The 16337-nt window shown below is 56.4% G+C and overlaps 1 protein-coding gene across 3 annotated transcripts in view; it reads left to right on the top strand.

Annotated features, from left to right (window-relative positions):
- Nucleotides 1–13886, top strand: part of MAP2K3 (mitogen-activated protein kinase kinase 3) — a 35603-nt gene extending 21717 nt beyond the window's left edge. For all 3 annotated transcript variants that reach the window (XM_075436495.1, XM_075436498.1, XM_075436496.1), the window contains 11 exons: nucleotides 385–454; nucleotides 2318–2366; nucleotides 5183–5296; nucleotides 6199–6318; nucleotides 6799–6915; nucleotides 7072–7123; nucleotides 7935–8062; nucleotides 8697–8774; nucleotides 10929–11068; nucleotides 11844–11889; nucleotides 12366–13886. In XM_075436495.1, coding sequence (XP_075292610.1) covers nucleotides 385–454; nucleotides 2318–2366; nucleotides 5183–5296; nucleotides 6199–6318; nucleotides 6799–6915; nucleotides 7072–7123; nucleotides 7935–8062; nucleotides 8697–8774; nucleotides 10929–11068; nucleotides 11844–11889; nucleotides 12366–12449 — 998 coding nt within the window. In that variant the 3' untranslated portion in view covers nucleotides 12450–13886. The remainder of the gene's footprint in view (nucleotides 1–384; nucleotides 455–2317; nucleotides 2367–5182; nucleotides 5297–6198; nucleotides 6319–6798; nucleotides 6916–7071; nucleotides 7124–7934; nucleotides 8063–8696; nucleotides 8775–10928; nucleotides 11069–11843; nucleotides 11890–12365) is intronic.
- Nucleotides 13887–16337: the final 2451 nt, after the last annotated feature.

Below are 16337 nucleotides of genomic sequence, written 5' to 3'. Positions count from 1 at the left end.
CCTGAACATCAGAGCTGAAATCACAAAAGAGAGGGGAGTGTTAATGGCCACACAGGGTAAAGAGCACTTTTGGGGTGTCTGAGGAGCGCTGCAAGGCAGTGCTTGGCTGCAAGGCTCAGAAAAGAGTCTCTGTCAGTGCACCCCTGGGTATTTCTGCAGGGAAGCGCTCGGCAGGGCCTTCGAGACCCACTTGTGCTTCTGGCTCTTGCCTGAAATTTTGGGCAGGTGGTCCTGAGAGCTGTGACCTTCTTGTCATCTTGCCATAGCTGCACAGTGCAGAGGGTCCAGGCCCTGCCTCCCCTGCCTGGTGGCTGCAGGCAGGAGGATGCTTGAAGGGAGAAAAGTAAAAATGCCAGGTGCTCATGTGCGCATCTTTTCTTCCAGTGAAAAGCAAGAAGAAGCGGGAGCTGAGGATAACAGGTTTCCCCATCAAACAGCCCGTTGCCAACACAACGTAAGTGTCTCTGTTGCTTAAAGCCAGATGGCTGTTCTCTGGAGCTGGTTTCAACGCTGTGTCAAGGGGAGTGGCCCGTGTAGACTTTGCAGAATCAGTTAATTTTTAATCTCAAGCTCTGGCTTGCGGGTGATGAGAAGGAATTACACAAGTATGCACGTGCGCATGCACACGCATACCCAGCGTGTGTCTCTCTCTGGGAGGTGCCTGCTTGGTTTGAAATGGCTGAAAGGCAAAGGCTGGGAGACTGCTGGGAGACTCTTCTCAGTCTGCCATGGCTCTGCCAATGCCACAGGGCAAAGACACGGTGGAGACAGCAAATCTGCCCGAGGGAAGAAGAGAGAAAGGTTTTTAATGCAGGGGAAGAGAAGAGGTGGTGGCAGCCAGATTAAGGGGGGTGAGGGTTGGGGGATGCTCTGCACGGTAGGGCATCCTCCCCCTGACCTGTGTGTCGGGGCTAGTTTGAGTTGCTCACAGCTCCTTGCCTCGGTGCGAGGAGGACATGGATGTCTAGCGTTGTTGTGCTGCTCCGTGCCAGGGGCCAGTGCCCAGCGGTATCTCAGGGCACTGGAATATCTCTCTGCTGTTTGTTGCGTGCAGCTGATGCTTGTTATGCCATGCAGGAGAGCCGAGGGTAGCAGCACTTGATTTGACAAAGAGCAGATGGCTTAAATTCAGCTTCCATGGTGCTGTTCTGAAACACCTTAGGCTGCATCTCCACCGTTGCATAAAGCCCTTCTAGAGACCCTCCCAGCTCCAGGAGAGCAGTGAAATCCCTGAAGGAGAAATACCACTACTGAAAACCCCAGGTAGATAGGACAGATCCGCCGGAGAGGGGCCAGGGGAACTCCCCCATTAGTGCTGCGCAGCCTGGCACGCAGACGTGGAGCCCTGCATGCAGCAGCCACCTCCTTCCCCCACGGCTGCATCTGTCTCTGCTCCTATCAGTGTTTGAATTTCCCCTGGAGAAGGCGTCACGCTGGAATTTGTGGGGCGCTTGCATGCCCAGAGCACTTGTGTAGAGGCTGGTGCAAGCTGTCCACAACTCCTTTTCTCTGTGCTTTGCAAGCTGCAGTGCAAATATTTGCAGAGCACAAGGCTTTTGCCATGAGCCTTGAAGTACTTCCTTGAAACTGGAGGTTGCCGTGTTGCTCTGATGGGAATTGGGAGGCTGAACCAGTTGGGCAATCTCCACTCTTAGAAGGTCCCAGAGAACGCGGAGAGCGGAGAAGCGAGGTGGGAAGGCCAAAACGCTCGCATCAGCTCTAAAAGTACCGTGCTGCCCGTAATGAGAAGTGGGCAGCAACGAGGAGGGGAAAAAGCCATAAAGGAAGCCTCTTGCCTGCGTGGTGTTGTGCAAAGTGTGACACTGAAGCTCTGCCTGCCACGCTGCCTGAAACAGGCTCGTGAGCGTACACAAATGACTCACGGGTGAGGAATTACCTGTTGTTCCCTCGGCGTGCGTTTCGGGCGACGTGGCTGTCCTGTTACAACACCTGCCTGTCAAAACATGACAACTGAGCTGCTCTGCCACAGAAACGTCAGGTCCCGGCGGTCTCGGTTCCTCAGGCTCCTGCGCAGGGGTGGTTTCAGACCTCGTGGTTCGGTGCATGTCTCGCCTAGCTGAGTCTCTGGGGTCCTCGCTGCATACGTGCAGCAAATGCCTTGTGGGTGTGTGCTGAGGTGTTACTGGCATGATTAAAGCATTTGTGAGTGTTTGGAGGGGGCTGGTTTGAACCCACGACAACAGGGGACAGTGGAAAGCAGTGACTGAAAGTACTCAAAGGAATGTGAAACCTGGCTCCGGCCAAGAGGGGTAACGAAGCTGGGCTTTCTCCTGACTCTCTTACTCTTTTCTTGCAGGCCCCCGAGGAACTTGGACTCCAGAGCGTTCATTACCATTGGAGATAAAGTACGTGACAATGTGGTTTATTTTTTACTTGCTTCTAATTGTGTTTGCCCCTTGTGTGGGGAGTTTTATGGATCGTGCCCGACAACTTGTCAAATCAAATCTTGAGATTCGGAGCACCCCGTGACAAGGATGGTGGCCTCCTGGTGCAGCCTCACGGGATGCATCTTTGCAGGGATGAGACATCCCACAGCAGGACCTTTCCCCTGTGGAGCAGTGGGATGTCTGTGTATTTAGAGCAGTGACTGTTGGAGAGCTGAACACGTCACCTTGCCTTTAAGACGGCTCGTCTCTGAGCCCGTGGGCTCGCTGGCTGGTCTCTCCTGCCTGCGGGCAGCCCCTGCAAGGCAGGTGGGTGCCAGAGGCTGGGTGTGCAGTTTTGGGAGATCACAGCAGTCCCTTGACAGCCCCACTGGCCACCTCGGTCTGAGTGCACGCACCCAGCCCATCTGCCTGAAATCAGCGTGGCCTCATTGTGCTCTCCGGCTGCCCCAGACAAACTCCCCTTTGTCCTGTGCACCCACAGGGCTGTGTTACTGCTGGTGGCTCAGGAGAAGCTGGGCACAAAGCTTCTCTCCAGCTCTCCAAAGCCTTTCCTAGTGACCTGATGAAAAACACTGCTAGAAATAGCCGCTCGCTCTCTTTTATTTCATTCTCTTGTTACGGGCTCTCCTGGGGCTGCAGAAGGCTCTTTGCAAGTGAGCTAAAAATACCACGCATTGGATCAGCCCTATATCTAGCTGCTTACCTTCCAGGCTGGGAGGTGGCTTGGCTGATGGTATCTGGGCCCCTCGGCCTCGGTGCAAGGTTTTAGGGTTAGGGGAGAGGAGAGGAAGCCTTGGCTGGGTCCAGGGAACAATCCTGGGTATGAATAGCTCAGGGAGGGATGCTCTCTGTAACAGCCTGGGCATGATGTGTGCGAGAGGAGAGTGCTGTAGCTTGGGGAATGCTCTCTAGACTTGCCTCCTTCCCTACTCTGCCTGCTCCAGTGTTTGCAGGAGGGGTCTGGTGCGGGTGTTTTGGGGTGACATGGTGGAGGAAGAGGGCTTGGGCGGAAGGCCAGCTTTAGGCCGTGGAGGTGGACGATGACCTCGGGTCTGTCGGATCCGTGCAGGTGATGCCGTGCGTCCCGTTACCAGGGGAGGGGAGCGCTGGCTCTGTCAGTGCATCATCTCTTGTTGCTGGGCAGGGCGATGCTGGTTCCTGGAGTGTGCTGGGAACTGCCAGCTTCTGGGGAAGCCTTAGAGTAAATGCCAGGAGAAAGAAGAAAAAAAAAAAAACAAACAATAAGCTGGAACAACTGCAGAACACGTGTCCTGAAAAGCACCACCAGATCCTTCCTGCAGGAGCTGCGAGCCTGCCCTGCTCCTCTGCCAGCTGCCCCAGGCGGCAGGGTGGGGGCTTGGACATGTCCCCCTCCGCCCTGCTCTCCTCATTTCTGGATCCACCGTCCTGCCCAGGAAAGGGCCGGCACCTTCCTGCGCTGGGCAGTGCATAGCTCAGTGCTGAGCTCAAGCACAGCCCTCCCTTGCTCCCTGCCTCGGCCGCCTGCCATGCACATCTGGCTCAAATAAACGGAGCCGGGGCCGGCAGGAAGGTCCGGCGGAGCTGGTCGCTGCTGGCCGTGCCGTGGCCAGTGCCGAGGGGAGCTTGCTGGCCAGGAGCCCGGCAGCCACATCTTCCAGCTCGGCTCCGTAACGCCAAAGGCTGTTTCCTCTCCGCTCTGGGTGTAGCTCGCAGGCACGGCATCCGGCGCTGTGCCGTGCATGTTTCCCACCCTCGCTGCCTTTGTGGCTACTGGGGCAATTTGGCATCCTGGTATTATTTTTGTTCCCTGAGACCGGAGGAAAAACGGAGGCTGGATGAAGCCTGGCTAAAAGAAGGCCTGTGACTTATTAGGAGCGATGAACGCAGAGTCCAAAAATAGCCCATGTCTCACTCAAACAGTTTGTGCCCTGCCCAGCAGAGCAGGCAATTATAGGGTAACACGTCTTTAGGGAAACTTGTTTGTGGGTGGCACAGGAGCTGGCTGGCTCCCTGCTGCGTGGGGCACTCGCTTGGCTGAACGCTGGCGATGGGTTTTTTCCCCTGCTTGAAGTGAGACTTAGGTAGTGTCACTCACCTGAGCTCCTTCCTCAGTGCTAACTCACGTGTTACCTTGTTGGCTGCTTTCTGATAGTGGGAGGAAGTACTGAAAGCAGGTAAAACTCATTTGAACTCCTCAGTAATTAGGAATTGAGTTGCTGCATGCGCTCCCATCTAAGAGAGGCTTTGCACAGGCAGAGGTGTTATTAGACACGTAGCTGTGTTTGTGACCAGCGATCGCTCAGGATGCGGGCGAGGTGGGGATCCCCGGCTGCACACGGGGATTTGGAGCTGTGGCAGAGGCTCCCGACCGCTGCCCGTGTTGGCACGGGAGCTGTTAACATCCTGCAAGTTGTTCTGCAACCGCAGAAATACCCTTGTGTGGGTAATCCCGAGCAGGCGGAGAGGCACCAACCTTTGGTGCCCTTTCCAGTGGCAGCGTGCCCTGGCTTAAAGGATGAAAGTCCTGATCTCTAGCTGCAGAGAGGGGATTAAATGACCCCTGGTGAGTACAGGGTAAGAGGGTTTGGGCTCTGGGTCAACAGAGAAAAAAAAAATACACCCACCTTCTCCAAGCATGGTGCCTCCAGTATGTACAGGAGCTGGTGGGGTCCTGTAGGTACCATTGTTTGGAAATGCTCTGCTGCAAGTGTTGGATCTCTGCTGATGTCCGTGGTGATAAGTGTGCTCATGTTTTGATTTTTTTTTTCTTTTGTGTGTCTCTCTCCCTAAAGAACTTCGAGGTGGAAGCTGATGACTTGGTGACAATTTCGGAGCTGGGCCGTGGGGCCTACGGCGTGGTGGAGAAAGTCCGGCATGCACAGAGTGGCACCATCATGGCCGTGAAGGTGAGCAGAGCTGCTTGCTGAGGGTGATGGAGGTTGGGATGTGCAGCTCTGAGGGAGTGGAGAGACTCTGCTGAGCTCCACCAGTCGTGGAAAAAATGGGGACAGGCTTGCCAGCCTCTGGCATTCCAGTGTGGTCTGGCCATTGAAGGGTCTGCGCTGATACCGGCTGGGCACTATGGGGCTGATCAGCAGGCTTGGAAATCCAGGCTTGGTGTCTGCAGTCAGATGGTGCAAGGTTTGGATCTCTGAATGCCTGTCCAGGCTGCTGGCCTGACTCTGCATCCGCTGAAGAGCTTGCAAAGGGTTTGTCATTCACAGAATCACAGAATGGCAGGGGTTGGAAGAGACCTCTGGGGATCATCTAGTCCAACCCCCTGCTGAAGCAGGGTCACCCAGAGCAGGCTGCACAGAACCTCATCCAGGCAGGGTTTGAATATCTCCAGAGAAGGAGAATCCACAACCTCCCTGGGCAGCCTGGGCCAGGGCTCCGTCACCCTCAGAGTGAAGAAGTTCTTCCTCATGTTCAGCTGGAACTTCCCATGCTTCAGTCTGTGCCCCTTGTCCTGTCGCTGGGCACCACGGAAAAGAGTCTGGCCCTGTCCTCCTGACACCCACCCTGCAGACATTTGTAGGCATTTCTAAGGTCCCCTCTCAGCCTTCTCTTCTCCAGGCTGACAAGCCCAGCTCCCTCAGCCTTTCCTCGTAGGAAAGATGCACCTTCATTGAGGTGCTCTCTGCAAGAGGGAATCTGGGCACGTCCTGGGGTGCTACTGGCTGCAAAATAAACCTAAAACACTTGCCCTGGCCTCAGAACCACAAGTCAGCAGACCCTTGGGATAGCCCAAGGGATAATGGTGTTATCCCACCTATGTCAAACCCCTCTTCTTTGATGTTTGTCTCAGAGGATTCGAGCGACTGTGAACACTCAGGAGCAGAAGAGGTTATTGATGGACTTGGACATCTCCATGAGGACAGTTGACTGCTTCTACACCGTCACCTTCTACGGAGCTCTCTTCCGTGAGGTACTGAGCCGGTGCATAGCTGGTGGGCTGTGCAGCACCTGGGGCCCCTGTGATTGCACTTAAGGCACTAACCTGTCCCAAACCACCTCTGCTTTCTTCAGCCCAGCTGAGCGATTTGAGATGCTGCAATGACTTAAAAGCAAAGGCTTGCCTCCATCAGGCAGCGTTGAGCAGGTCCCATTCCTCACTTCCATGGCAGGTGCCCAAGCACGTTGTCCATGGCCTGGGCTGGCTTTGGGATAGACCCTCAAAGGGAGCCATTGCAGGCAGTTTTGGTGGTACCTGGAGGTCTGTGCCCATCACTGTCCAGCGCGGAGCGCATGTGCTGGTAGTGTGGCCACCAGCGGCTGCATGGCAGGGACCTTGGCTTGCCCCATGTGGAAGGGGCAGTGTCTGTTTGTCCATCCGTCCTCACCTCTCCCTTCAGCTCCCAGGGATTTCCAGGGAATTCCCTCTCAACAGCTTTTTCACTGTCTGCAGGGCGATGTGTGGATCTGCATGGAGCTCATGGACACCTCCCTAGATAAATTCTACAAGAAAGTGCTGGAGAAGAAGAAAACTATCCCTGAAGACATTTTGGGGAAAATGGCTGTGTCGGTGAGTGCCTCTTGGGTTCTTATGTGGTTTTGTGCATCCTCTGAGCCTGAGGTCTCTGTTTAAGCCCACTGCTTGTGGAAATGGGTGGTGTGTTTGCAGTGGAAGGCTGGTGCTGTGTATGATTAAAGGATCCTTTTCTGCTGTGTTTGTTCCCAGATTGTACGAGCCCTGGAGCATCTGCACAGTAAACTGTCCGTAATCCATAGAGGTAGGTGCTGGATGGGGTTAGCGTGGTGTGACTGGAGATCTAGCCTTAAAATAAGTTATGTGAGGACTCCTTCCCAGGAGATGTGTGGAGTGTGCCTCTGGGATGCTTATAGTGGGTGTGATGGTACTTGGGACCATGGTGGACAGATCCAGGTGCCGTATTCCTGAGATGTATCCTTCATACATCTGCTTGCATGATGTTGTTCTCATCCTGCTTTCCAGATGAAGGGGTGAATATAACTGAATTCCTCGCTGCCTGTGTTTTTATGGGCATCTTAAGCTGTCTTGGAGTACAGAGATGCATTGAAGGCAGCTCTTGGGGACGAAAGCCCCTACCCTCCCTGGCAAGGTTCTAGCAAGGTGAGGGCCAAAGGAGATCTTGCAAATCACAGATGGGAATTGTAACGCTTGGATCCTGTTCTTCTTCCTGGTATAGTTCCTTGTGTAGTTGTGGACAGATCATGATGGGCATGAGATAAGCTGTCCGAGAACTTGGTAGAGTTGAACTGCTAAGGCTGTGTTGGGTGCATAAATCTCTCCTAAGGAGCTGGGCATTAACTCCTCAACATTCTACTTCAACCTTTTGACCTGCCTCATTAGGGAGAAGGCCTGTTCTGCCTGGAGGGGCATGGTTATGGTTTAAGTTGTGAACTTCTTTTATTGAAATAAGACCGGTAGGGTTTTGTCTCCCTTCCCTTGTGTTAGGGCCTACCTGCTCCCCTCCCAGGTTGGTGGGGAGTTTCCCGTGTTGTCTCAGGCTCTGCGATACCTCTGCAAAGGCCCAGTCTGCCCTCTTATGTTCCCTGTCTTAGACGTGAAACCTTCGAATGTGCTGATCAACAAGGAGGGACACGTGAAAATGTGCGATTTTGGTATCAGTGGCTACTTGGTGGACTCGGTTGCGAAGACCATGGATGCCGGCTGCAAACCATACATGGCTGTAAGTGTGCTCGTGTGGGGCCAGAGACGGCAGCCTTCAGCTGCCTTCAGCCTTTATTTGAAGAGGCTGCTGCGCAGAAATCGGTCTCGGTTTGCCTCTGTCCTGAGATAGAAACCACTTCAGAGTGCTCTGGGCTTCCTGACTCAGCAGAGTCCCCAAGGACGGGATTACCCTCCCTGTAAGCCCTGCTGTGTGTGTTAATCCCACAGCAGACTCTTCCTCTGCCACCTTCTGTTTGCAGAAGGGTAAAAGACTATGTGGTGCTGGTTGTGGTGGTTGGAAGGGCTGCTCCTTGCTGGCTAGAAAATGCTGAGGCTTTTCTTGGCAGAATCATTTCACCCTCTGAAGTCAGTATGAATTTCCCTTTTCCATCTGTGGCATCTGCGTGGGTAGCTTGTGCTCCTGGGGCTGGGATCATGCTGCAGGGATAGTACAAGTCTCACTCGGGAGCTGGAGGGGAGAGTGTGTGGGTTGTGTGGAGCAGTTGGTGCTAGATTTAACCTCAGACCCTGCCTCCATGGGGCTGTGAGCCAGGGGAATCCACCCAGCCTGGGTTTTGAGCCAGAGGTTTGCTCTGTGGGGTTTGTGCTGGGAAAATGAGATAGTTATAATATCTTCCATTTTGCTCTTACAGCCGGAAAGAATAAACCCTGAGCTGAACCAGAAGGGCTACAACGTGAAGTCGGACGTCTGGAGTCTGGGGATCACAATGGTAACACCAAGGGCTTGGACCAGAACCCTGCAGCCCTGGGTTGGGGTGGGGTCTGTGCTGGTGGGGCTCTAACCCTGCTGTGCGCAGTGCTGTCTGGTGGCTTTGCCCCTGGGTGGGTGCCCACCAAACGGGACTAAATTCTGAGCGTGATAGCTCAGGGCGTGGGATTGATTGCACAGGGTGGAGGTGCTGCCCTGTACGCACAGGGGTACCTCGCACCGGGGCAAGGTAGCTGTGAGCTGGGGCATGCAGCCACCATTGCCACCACTGCTGTGGCTTCATTTTCTGCCCCTTCTCTTTCCTCCTCTCGCTTCTTGTATGTTCCTGCTGGATCCTGAGGGGATACGTAAAGGCCTGTTATCCCCATGTGGTTCCCTTGTACCCCTCCGCTTGGTTTCACAGAGCTACTCGGGTACAATGCCAGCTCCAAATAGCTCCACTTAGCTCTGAACTATGTTGGTGTGGATGGCAGAGTCCCAGGGGGCAATATCTGGGTGACAGTGGGCTTAGTTGGACATCTAAGATTCTGGCTTTTAATTGCTCTGCGATTCCCCATGCGCTGGCTGGAGAGGCAGTCGGTGGAGCTGGGTTTGCTGCAGCTGGGTCGCAGCTCTCCTGCATGCACCCCTCTTCCATGGCAGCAAAGTCTCACAGGAGGATCGGGGTGAGTTAGCCAGCCTCGCTGCAGTGAGGGCTGCTGTGCATGGTTTGCAGCAAGTCCTGCCTGCAGGGTAGCTCAGAGCAGCCGACAGGAAGGGGAAATACTTTCAGTTCCAAAATCACAGCTGCTCAGGATGGTTTATCTACCTCCTGCAAGAAACGGATCTTGCAGAAAGCAGCTGAAATCTTCTGGCGCCAGAGGACAAAGGAAATCCCAGCTGTTGGCTCGAAGGGGATGCCGCCTGGGAACACGGCTCTTGCTTTCCAGGAGACTGTCTCTCTGTGGGTAGATTATATTCAGGAATTTTTCCTGCTTCTTGTTAGCTGTGACTTGTTTTGGGCGCTGCATCCCTGCGCTGGTGTGTGCTGCACAGACCTCTTGGCAAACAGTCCCTCTTCCCCAGCTAGTTTTGTCCGCAGAGCCAAACCCAAGCCCCTCTCCTTGGGGTCCCCATGCCAGCGCAGAGCAGAGCTGGGCTGACTGGAAATGTAATCAGCTCCGGGTTTCCTCCCGAGGTGTAGGAAGCTGTGGGATGGGAGATTGCGTGAATGACGAAATCTCTCAACCTTTCCAAAGCTGGATGGGAGAGGGGACCTGGCTGAAAGCCTGCCAGCCTGCAGCTGAACGGAGCCCCCGACTCCTCTGACTCCCTCTAATGTCTTCCTCCTGGGCTGGCTTCCTGCATTTTTTTATTTCTGAAGGGGTTTGACTGATTTCAGACCAGCTGGTTTGAGGGCCATTGAGTTACAGAGGTAATCCAGGCCTTTCTGGGCTGCTGGCTTCATTCAGTTTTCCAGCAGCAGGAGCTGAGCCCCCCAGACCTGAGCCAGAGGCAGACGGCGGTCCCTGGCTCTGCCCTGCGTCCCTTCAGGTTTCTTATTCCTCCCATCCTGTCCCGTCCCACCCTGCCAGGCAGGTCTGGAGGTTCTGCTGCCTGCCTTGAGACAGGAACTGACCCTTGGCATGAGGCCATTGCCCAAGAGCTATGACAGGCCTTTTCCTGCTTGAATGAGTGACAGAGCAGAGGTGGCTTGTAGGAAGGACCTGGTAATGGGGGTGGTTTGGCAAAGATCTTCCTGAGCCATGTTCTCGCACTTAGTTTTTTTCTTGGGTTTGTGGATTTTTTTTGCGTGTGTCGAGCTGATACAGTACTAGTCTGAAGCCCAGAGGCTGGCTGCTGGAGGGCAAAGCACTTAGGAAGCTGATGCAGAAACGGTGTGCTGTTATTCTTCTCTTTTTAAATAATCCTATTTTACATATCTTTGGCGGCTTCATGTAAATGCATTAATATGCTGAGCCAGCCTCAAAAGAAAGTATTTTTGGCCTCTGGGTCTTTGTCTTTAAAAAAACCTGGTGTGACCCAAATTGAAAATGGTTTGTAAGGAAAGAGGTTTTTCAGTTTGAATCTGCACTGGCTGCAGAGGCCGAGGTGGGCAGGCTGCGTGGGGCTGCGCTCGTCCTGGTGTCTCGTGTCAGCCTGTCTCCGTCCTCAGATCGAACTGGCCATTCTTCGCTTCCCGTATGAGTCCTGGGGGACCCCGTTCCAGCAGCTCAAGCAAGTGGTGGAGGAGCCTTCGCCCCAGTTGCCCGCTGATCGCTTCTCCAAGGAGTTTGTGGACTTCACGGCGCAGTGGTGAGTCTCCAGCAGGGACCGGTGACTTCTCCCAGCCTGGCTGGAGAGGACCCCTGATCCATGGGGGTTGGAGAAAAGCATGGGGCTGGGTTTGTTGTCCCTTTGAAGCTCATTTCTCCCCACCTCGCCGTGGCTGGTGCTCGGCCATGGCAGGAAGCGCTGCCCAAACTCATTTTGCTCTCAGCCTGACTCACCCAGGCTGGTTGGAAGGCACAGAGGTTTCTCTTCTCCTTTTGCCATCGTTGCTGCTGAAATTCTGGTGGTTTCTGGCAAAGCGGCAATGAAACGAGAACGAACCCCTGGCAGCGTGTGGGTGCCTCTGGGTGAAAGCTGATTTGTGGTTTTGTGGGCACTACGTACAGTGGCTGCTCCTTGTGTGCTGCTTGGAGCTGCCAGGCAGGGCTGAGCCCACTGAGGCAAGGCTCGAACGAGCCTTGAGATGGTCTGCCCACCCCGGATGGTGGGAAACCATCTCCTCCCTGTTTGTTCTGGTCTGTGCGGACAAGCGAGGCTGTGCGGGGCAGGCTGCAGCGAGCAGCTCAGCTTGTGCTTTTTGTGGCCAAACACCCATGAGTTGGCCTTTCCCAGTTACCTGCCTGGCCGCTTCGCTGGTGGTTCAAACCTGCTTGGCCAAGGAGGGAGAGGAATGGGTGCTGCCTGTGAGAAAGACGTCATGCTGATTGGGAAGGGGAGATCCCTTGTGATAGACCACACAGGAGAAAAAAAAAAAAAAAGAGATCCTACAGCCTTTCTCTCCCATTTTTTTGTCTTCCAGCTTAAGAAAGAACCCCGCTGAGCGAATGAACTATTTAGAACTTATGGTAAGTGCGAAGCCATTTCTGCTGGTCTTTATCGCAACGCGTTTCGAAAGCCAAATGAATGGTCCAGCAGGTCCTGCAGGTCCTGGGAAAATGGGACACCAGGATAAGTGGGTGATTTTTCAGGCGTGGAGCAGGATGGTCGTAGTGTGTCTGAGGTGGAAGGGTGTGTTGATTTTGTGGATGTTGAGGTCAGGATTTCTAGGTGTTTTCTCCTTCTGTCCTGTCTGCCCTTGGTGAGTTTAGACCTCAAATGGTGGCCGTTCAGCTGCCGAGCTGGGGTTGAACCTAGGAACGCCAGTCCTGAAAGCGTTAGTTCATTTTTAAGCTAAAGGCTGGCGTCCGCGGGAGCCTGGGGAGGAGGCTGGTGTCCACCTCTCCCCCAGCACCTCCCCAGCTGCCTGATGTCCCCCAAGGACTGCTCTTGGGCTTGTCTGTCCTTGGGTGTCAGCTGATGTTGTCTTTGGTCTTGTTGGCAGGAACACCCTTTCTTTACCTTGCACGACACCAAAGAGACTGACATGGCCTCCTTCGTGACAGAGATCCTCGGGGAAGACTCCTAACTCCAACCTATGGCTTCGTGCAGTCCCCTCCATCCTGCCTTCCCCACAGAGGAGCGAACGAGGACTCGAGTTAATGGTGGTTTGCACAAATCGCACTTCCCCCCGCCCCGTGGGCGTCTCTGCCCCATCCAGCCCTGCAATCTCTTTCCTTTTTGCTCTGTAAATGAAATCCCCCGGGATGAGCCTTTTGGAGCCAACACCTCTCCAAGTAAGCCATGGAGACCGAAGGCTCAGGAGTTCCCTGCTGCCACCACTGGATCCCTCCCGGGGAGAGGACTGTGCCCGTGGCACCTGAGCGGGGCCCGCGCAGAGGGTGCCGGAGGGCATCTCCCCTCCCCAGCAGCCTGGTGCACAGCACAGGGGGGTTGTGTTTCCTTGCTGCCTGGGGAAGGCAGAGAGAAAAAATGAGAAAAAATGCTGCTGCACTTGCCCCACTCTGCTCCCCTGCCTGCCCAAAGGCCCTCGCCTGGACTCTGGTCTCGCTTGCCTTCCCTTTGTGCCCAGCTCTCTGCCCTTTCGGAGATTTTTAGGGGGCTGTGGGGCTCCCCGGGCACGCTGCTGTTCACACCAGAGGCTGTTTTAATGCCCGGCTCGACATCTTAATGACCCTCGAGGCAGCACCAGACCGGGTGTCCTGCTCCCTCAATCGATACGCCGCTCCTTTGGGGAGGAAAAAAAAAAGGCATTTTTTAATGAGCCCACCCTGATGCAAGCTGCGACCCACGCTCTCCCCACGCCTGCCCACGGGCCTTCATCCAGCGCACAGTGCTCCCTTCCCCGCGCGGGCACAAGGGATGGAGAGGGCTGGGAGGACGCGTCCCCTCTCCGGGTGTCCAGCGCCTTCGGCAGCCCCTGCCTCCGCCGTCCCCGGCTCCTGGAGAAGGCGTTGCTCCGTCTCCCTTCCACGCTGGGGCTCAACGTAAGACCTCGCACTGTGACACTCGTGGATTTTGGAGGCTGCACTCGCACCCCCTCGCCTCCCAAACTGCCTTCGAACCCTCCAGCTGCTCGCCGAGGTGTCAGCCGAGGTCGAAACCCCAGCGGCTCGCACGGGGGCTGCCGACAGTTGTACATTTTATGTCTATATATAATGGACTTTGTAACGTGTTTCCTAGTTTTAATCTAACTTGCTATAAATTAAAGCCCTTCTGCGTGGGAGGAGGGAGGAGCAGTTCCTTCTCCGCTAACAAATCCACTGTGAAAACCCGATGTGTTTCCGCGCTCTCCCAGCCCGAGCGCCCTGCGAGGAGCCACGGGAGCGAAAGGGATTTCTGTCTTCTACTGTACGCGATCACGGGATAAACGCACCGGCCGTGGGTTTTGTTGGGTTTTATAACAGATTGGAGTTTTCAGAGGGATTTTTTTTTTTCCTCTTTTCTAATATATATTTGTGTGTGTGTATGTGTGCGCTATATATATTATATATTTTTAAATCAATGATGAATGTGTGAACGTCTATGTGGCCAGCAGATCTGGTTAAATGGCTAGCAGTTTTCTGGCTAAATTTGGGGTGGTGGGGAAGGGGTCACTAGAAGACACCCTGGCCTAAAACTTTTTTTGTTTTTTAAGAAAAAGAAATGCATCTATTTTTTAACTGAATCTTTAAAAAAACCCCACGTTTTCTCCTGAAATTCGTGCCCCGGAGGTCTGGATTTCAGGGTGCATTTCCAGCATTCAGGGTCCCCCCACCCGCTGAAGAATGATGTCCCCCGAAATTCGTTGCTCCCCGCTCCCGCAGCCCGGGGTTCGAGGCGGCGCCGGGGTCCCCCTGCCTGAGACCAGGGCTGCTCCCGGGGGAAGCTGCTCCGGGGCGGGTGGTTTCGGCCCTTCGTGCCCCCGCGCTGGGGCATCGTGCAGCGGCGCTTTGCTCCCCGTCCCCGCTCCCCTCCCCGAGTCGAGAAACCCCCAGAGAACCAGGCTGTGCTGGGCAAACCCTCTTCGCCCCCCACCCCGCCTCTTCGGGTGAAAGAAGAACGCGCTCGATGTTCTCCCCGGTCCCGCTCTGCCAAGCACCCGGGGCTGGCCAGGAGCACCCACTTGGTTTGACGTCTTCGCAGCCTAGGTGTACAATTATTTTTTTTTTTTTTTGCCCCCCCCCTAGTTGGTTACTTTGGACTGTTTTTTGTTTTGAGGTTGAGCTTTGGGGTTTTTTTTTTCCCTTCTCTCCTTGTTTTGACCCTTTTCCCCTTTCTCTCGCCCTTTTTGGTGCTTTGGGGAACGGTGAAATTTGGTTTGGTTTTTTTTTGCATGTTTGGGATTTTTTTTTTCGCTGCGTTTCTCTTCTGGGGGGAAATTCCCGATTCCTGTATTTTGGGGAAAGGGCGCGTCGCCCCTTTCAGACGCTGGTGCGATGCCCTGGGGTGGGCTTGGGCCCTTCTGGCTGGAGCAAGGCTGGGCTGAAAAGGCAAACGCGATGTCTCCGTGGGCCTTCTGCTTGGTTCCACGCCGTTCTACCTGCCCACCTTCGCGGCCCCTCTGCCAGGGCGGGAGGCAGAGGCAGCGCTGGGGGAACCAGCTCGGCTTCCAGGCAGCCGAGGACCTGAGGTCTCCGCGGAAGCCCCCCTGGCCTTGTATATTTGTACCCGTTAACCCCAGTCCTCGTTACCAATAAAATTCACCCTCAAACCCGCTGCTTCTCGCTGAGTTCTGTCGCGATGGGAGCAGCGGCGCTGGGGTCCTGAAAACCCCGGGTCAGGGGGGGCCGCAGCCCGGGGCAGGGGGGGTTGCTCGCTCCTCCGGAGTGTGGGTACCGCCGGTCCCGGTCCAGGGGCTGTGGGAGCCGGGACCCCCCGAGCAGCCCCCCCTGGGGGGGGGCAGGGTCCGACTGCCTGGGGCAGGAGGGCAGCGGGGTCCCGGCCCTGGGGGGGACGCCGGGGGGGTCGCGGGGGCGGCGGGGTTCTGACCTCGGGGGGGGGGTCCCGGCTCCGGGGTGGTCCCGGGGGTGGTGAGATCCTGGCCCCGTGGGGGGTCACGGCTCCGGGGGGGTCCCGGGGGCGGCGGGGTCCCGGCCCTGGGGGGGACCCCGGGGGGGTCGCGGGGGTGGCGGGGTCCTGACCCCGGGGGGGGGTCCCGGCTCCGGGGGGGTCCCGGGGGCGGCGGGGTCCTGACCTCGGGGGGGGGTCCCGGCTCGGGGGGGGGTCCCGGGGGCGGCAGGGGCTGCTCGCGGCCGCGAGGGGGAGGCAGCGCGCGGCGCCGGCAGCGGGACCCGGCCGGGTTCGCCCCCCGCCCCCCCCCCGCTGTGTCCCCGTTAGCCCGCTGTGCCCCCCTCGCTGTCCCCTCCTGCTGTGTCCCCCCCACCCCGCTGTGCCCCCCATCCCGCTGTGTCCTCCCCCTGCTGTGCCCCCCACCCCGCTTTGTCCCCTCCGCTGTGCCCCCCCAAACCGCTGTGCCCCCCAAAACCGCTGTGCCCTCCCCCGCTGTGCCCCCCCCCATCCTGCTGTGCCCCCCCAGCCTCTCCAGCCCTCCCACGGGGCTGCGTGGCCGGGCTGGGGGACGGGGTGGGGGGGGTCCCCACAGGCGGCGGGGCTGCGGGGGGGGGGGTGATGCGATGCGATGGGATAGGGAGAAAGGGAACGGCCCCCTCCCCAGGCATTTCCCCTGCCAGCCCCCCCAGGCAGGGCCAGGCTGGGGTCCAGCGGATCCCTCAGTGGTGATGCTCTGCCCGGAGACGGGGTCGAGGGGTCTTGGGGGGCTGTGGATGCGCAGGGACCTCCAGAAAGCCACCGGCCCACCCGTGTGGGGGGAGGACCGCGCTCGGGGGGCCGGGGCCGAGCCGGAGGGCTCTCCGTTTCGATTACCAGCTCCACAGCTTCATCGAGACCCATTAAAAATGCATCGGTGCCTCTGAGGAAAGAACTTCAGGAGAAGTGGAAAATCCATCACTTTGAG

This window comes from Opisthocomus hoazin, chromosome 15 (genome assembly GCF_030867145.1).
Source record: "Opisthocomus hoazin isolate bOpiHoa1 chromosome 15, bOpiHoa1.hap1, whole genome shotgun sequence".
NCBI lineage: Eukaryota > Metazoa > Chordata > Aves > Opisthocomiformes > Opisthocomidae > Opisthocomus > Opisthocomus hoazin.
This window is presented reverse-complemented; position numbering and strand designations above follow the sequence as displayed.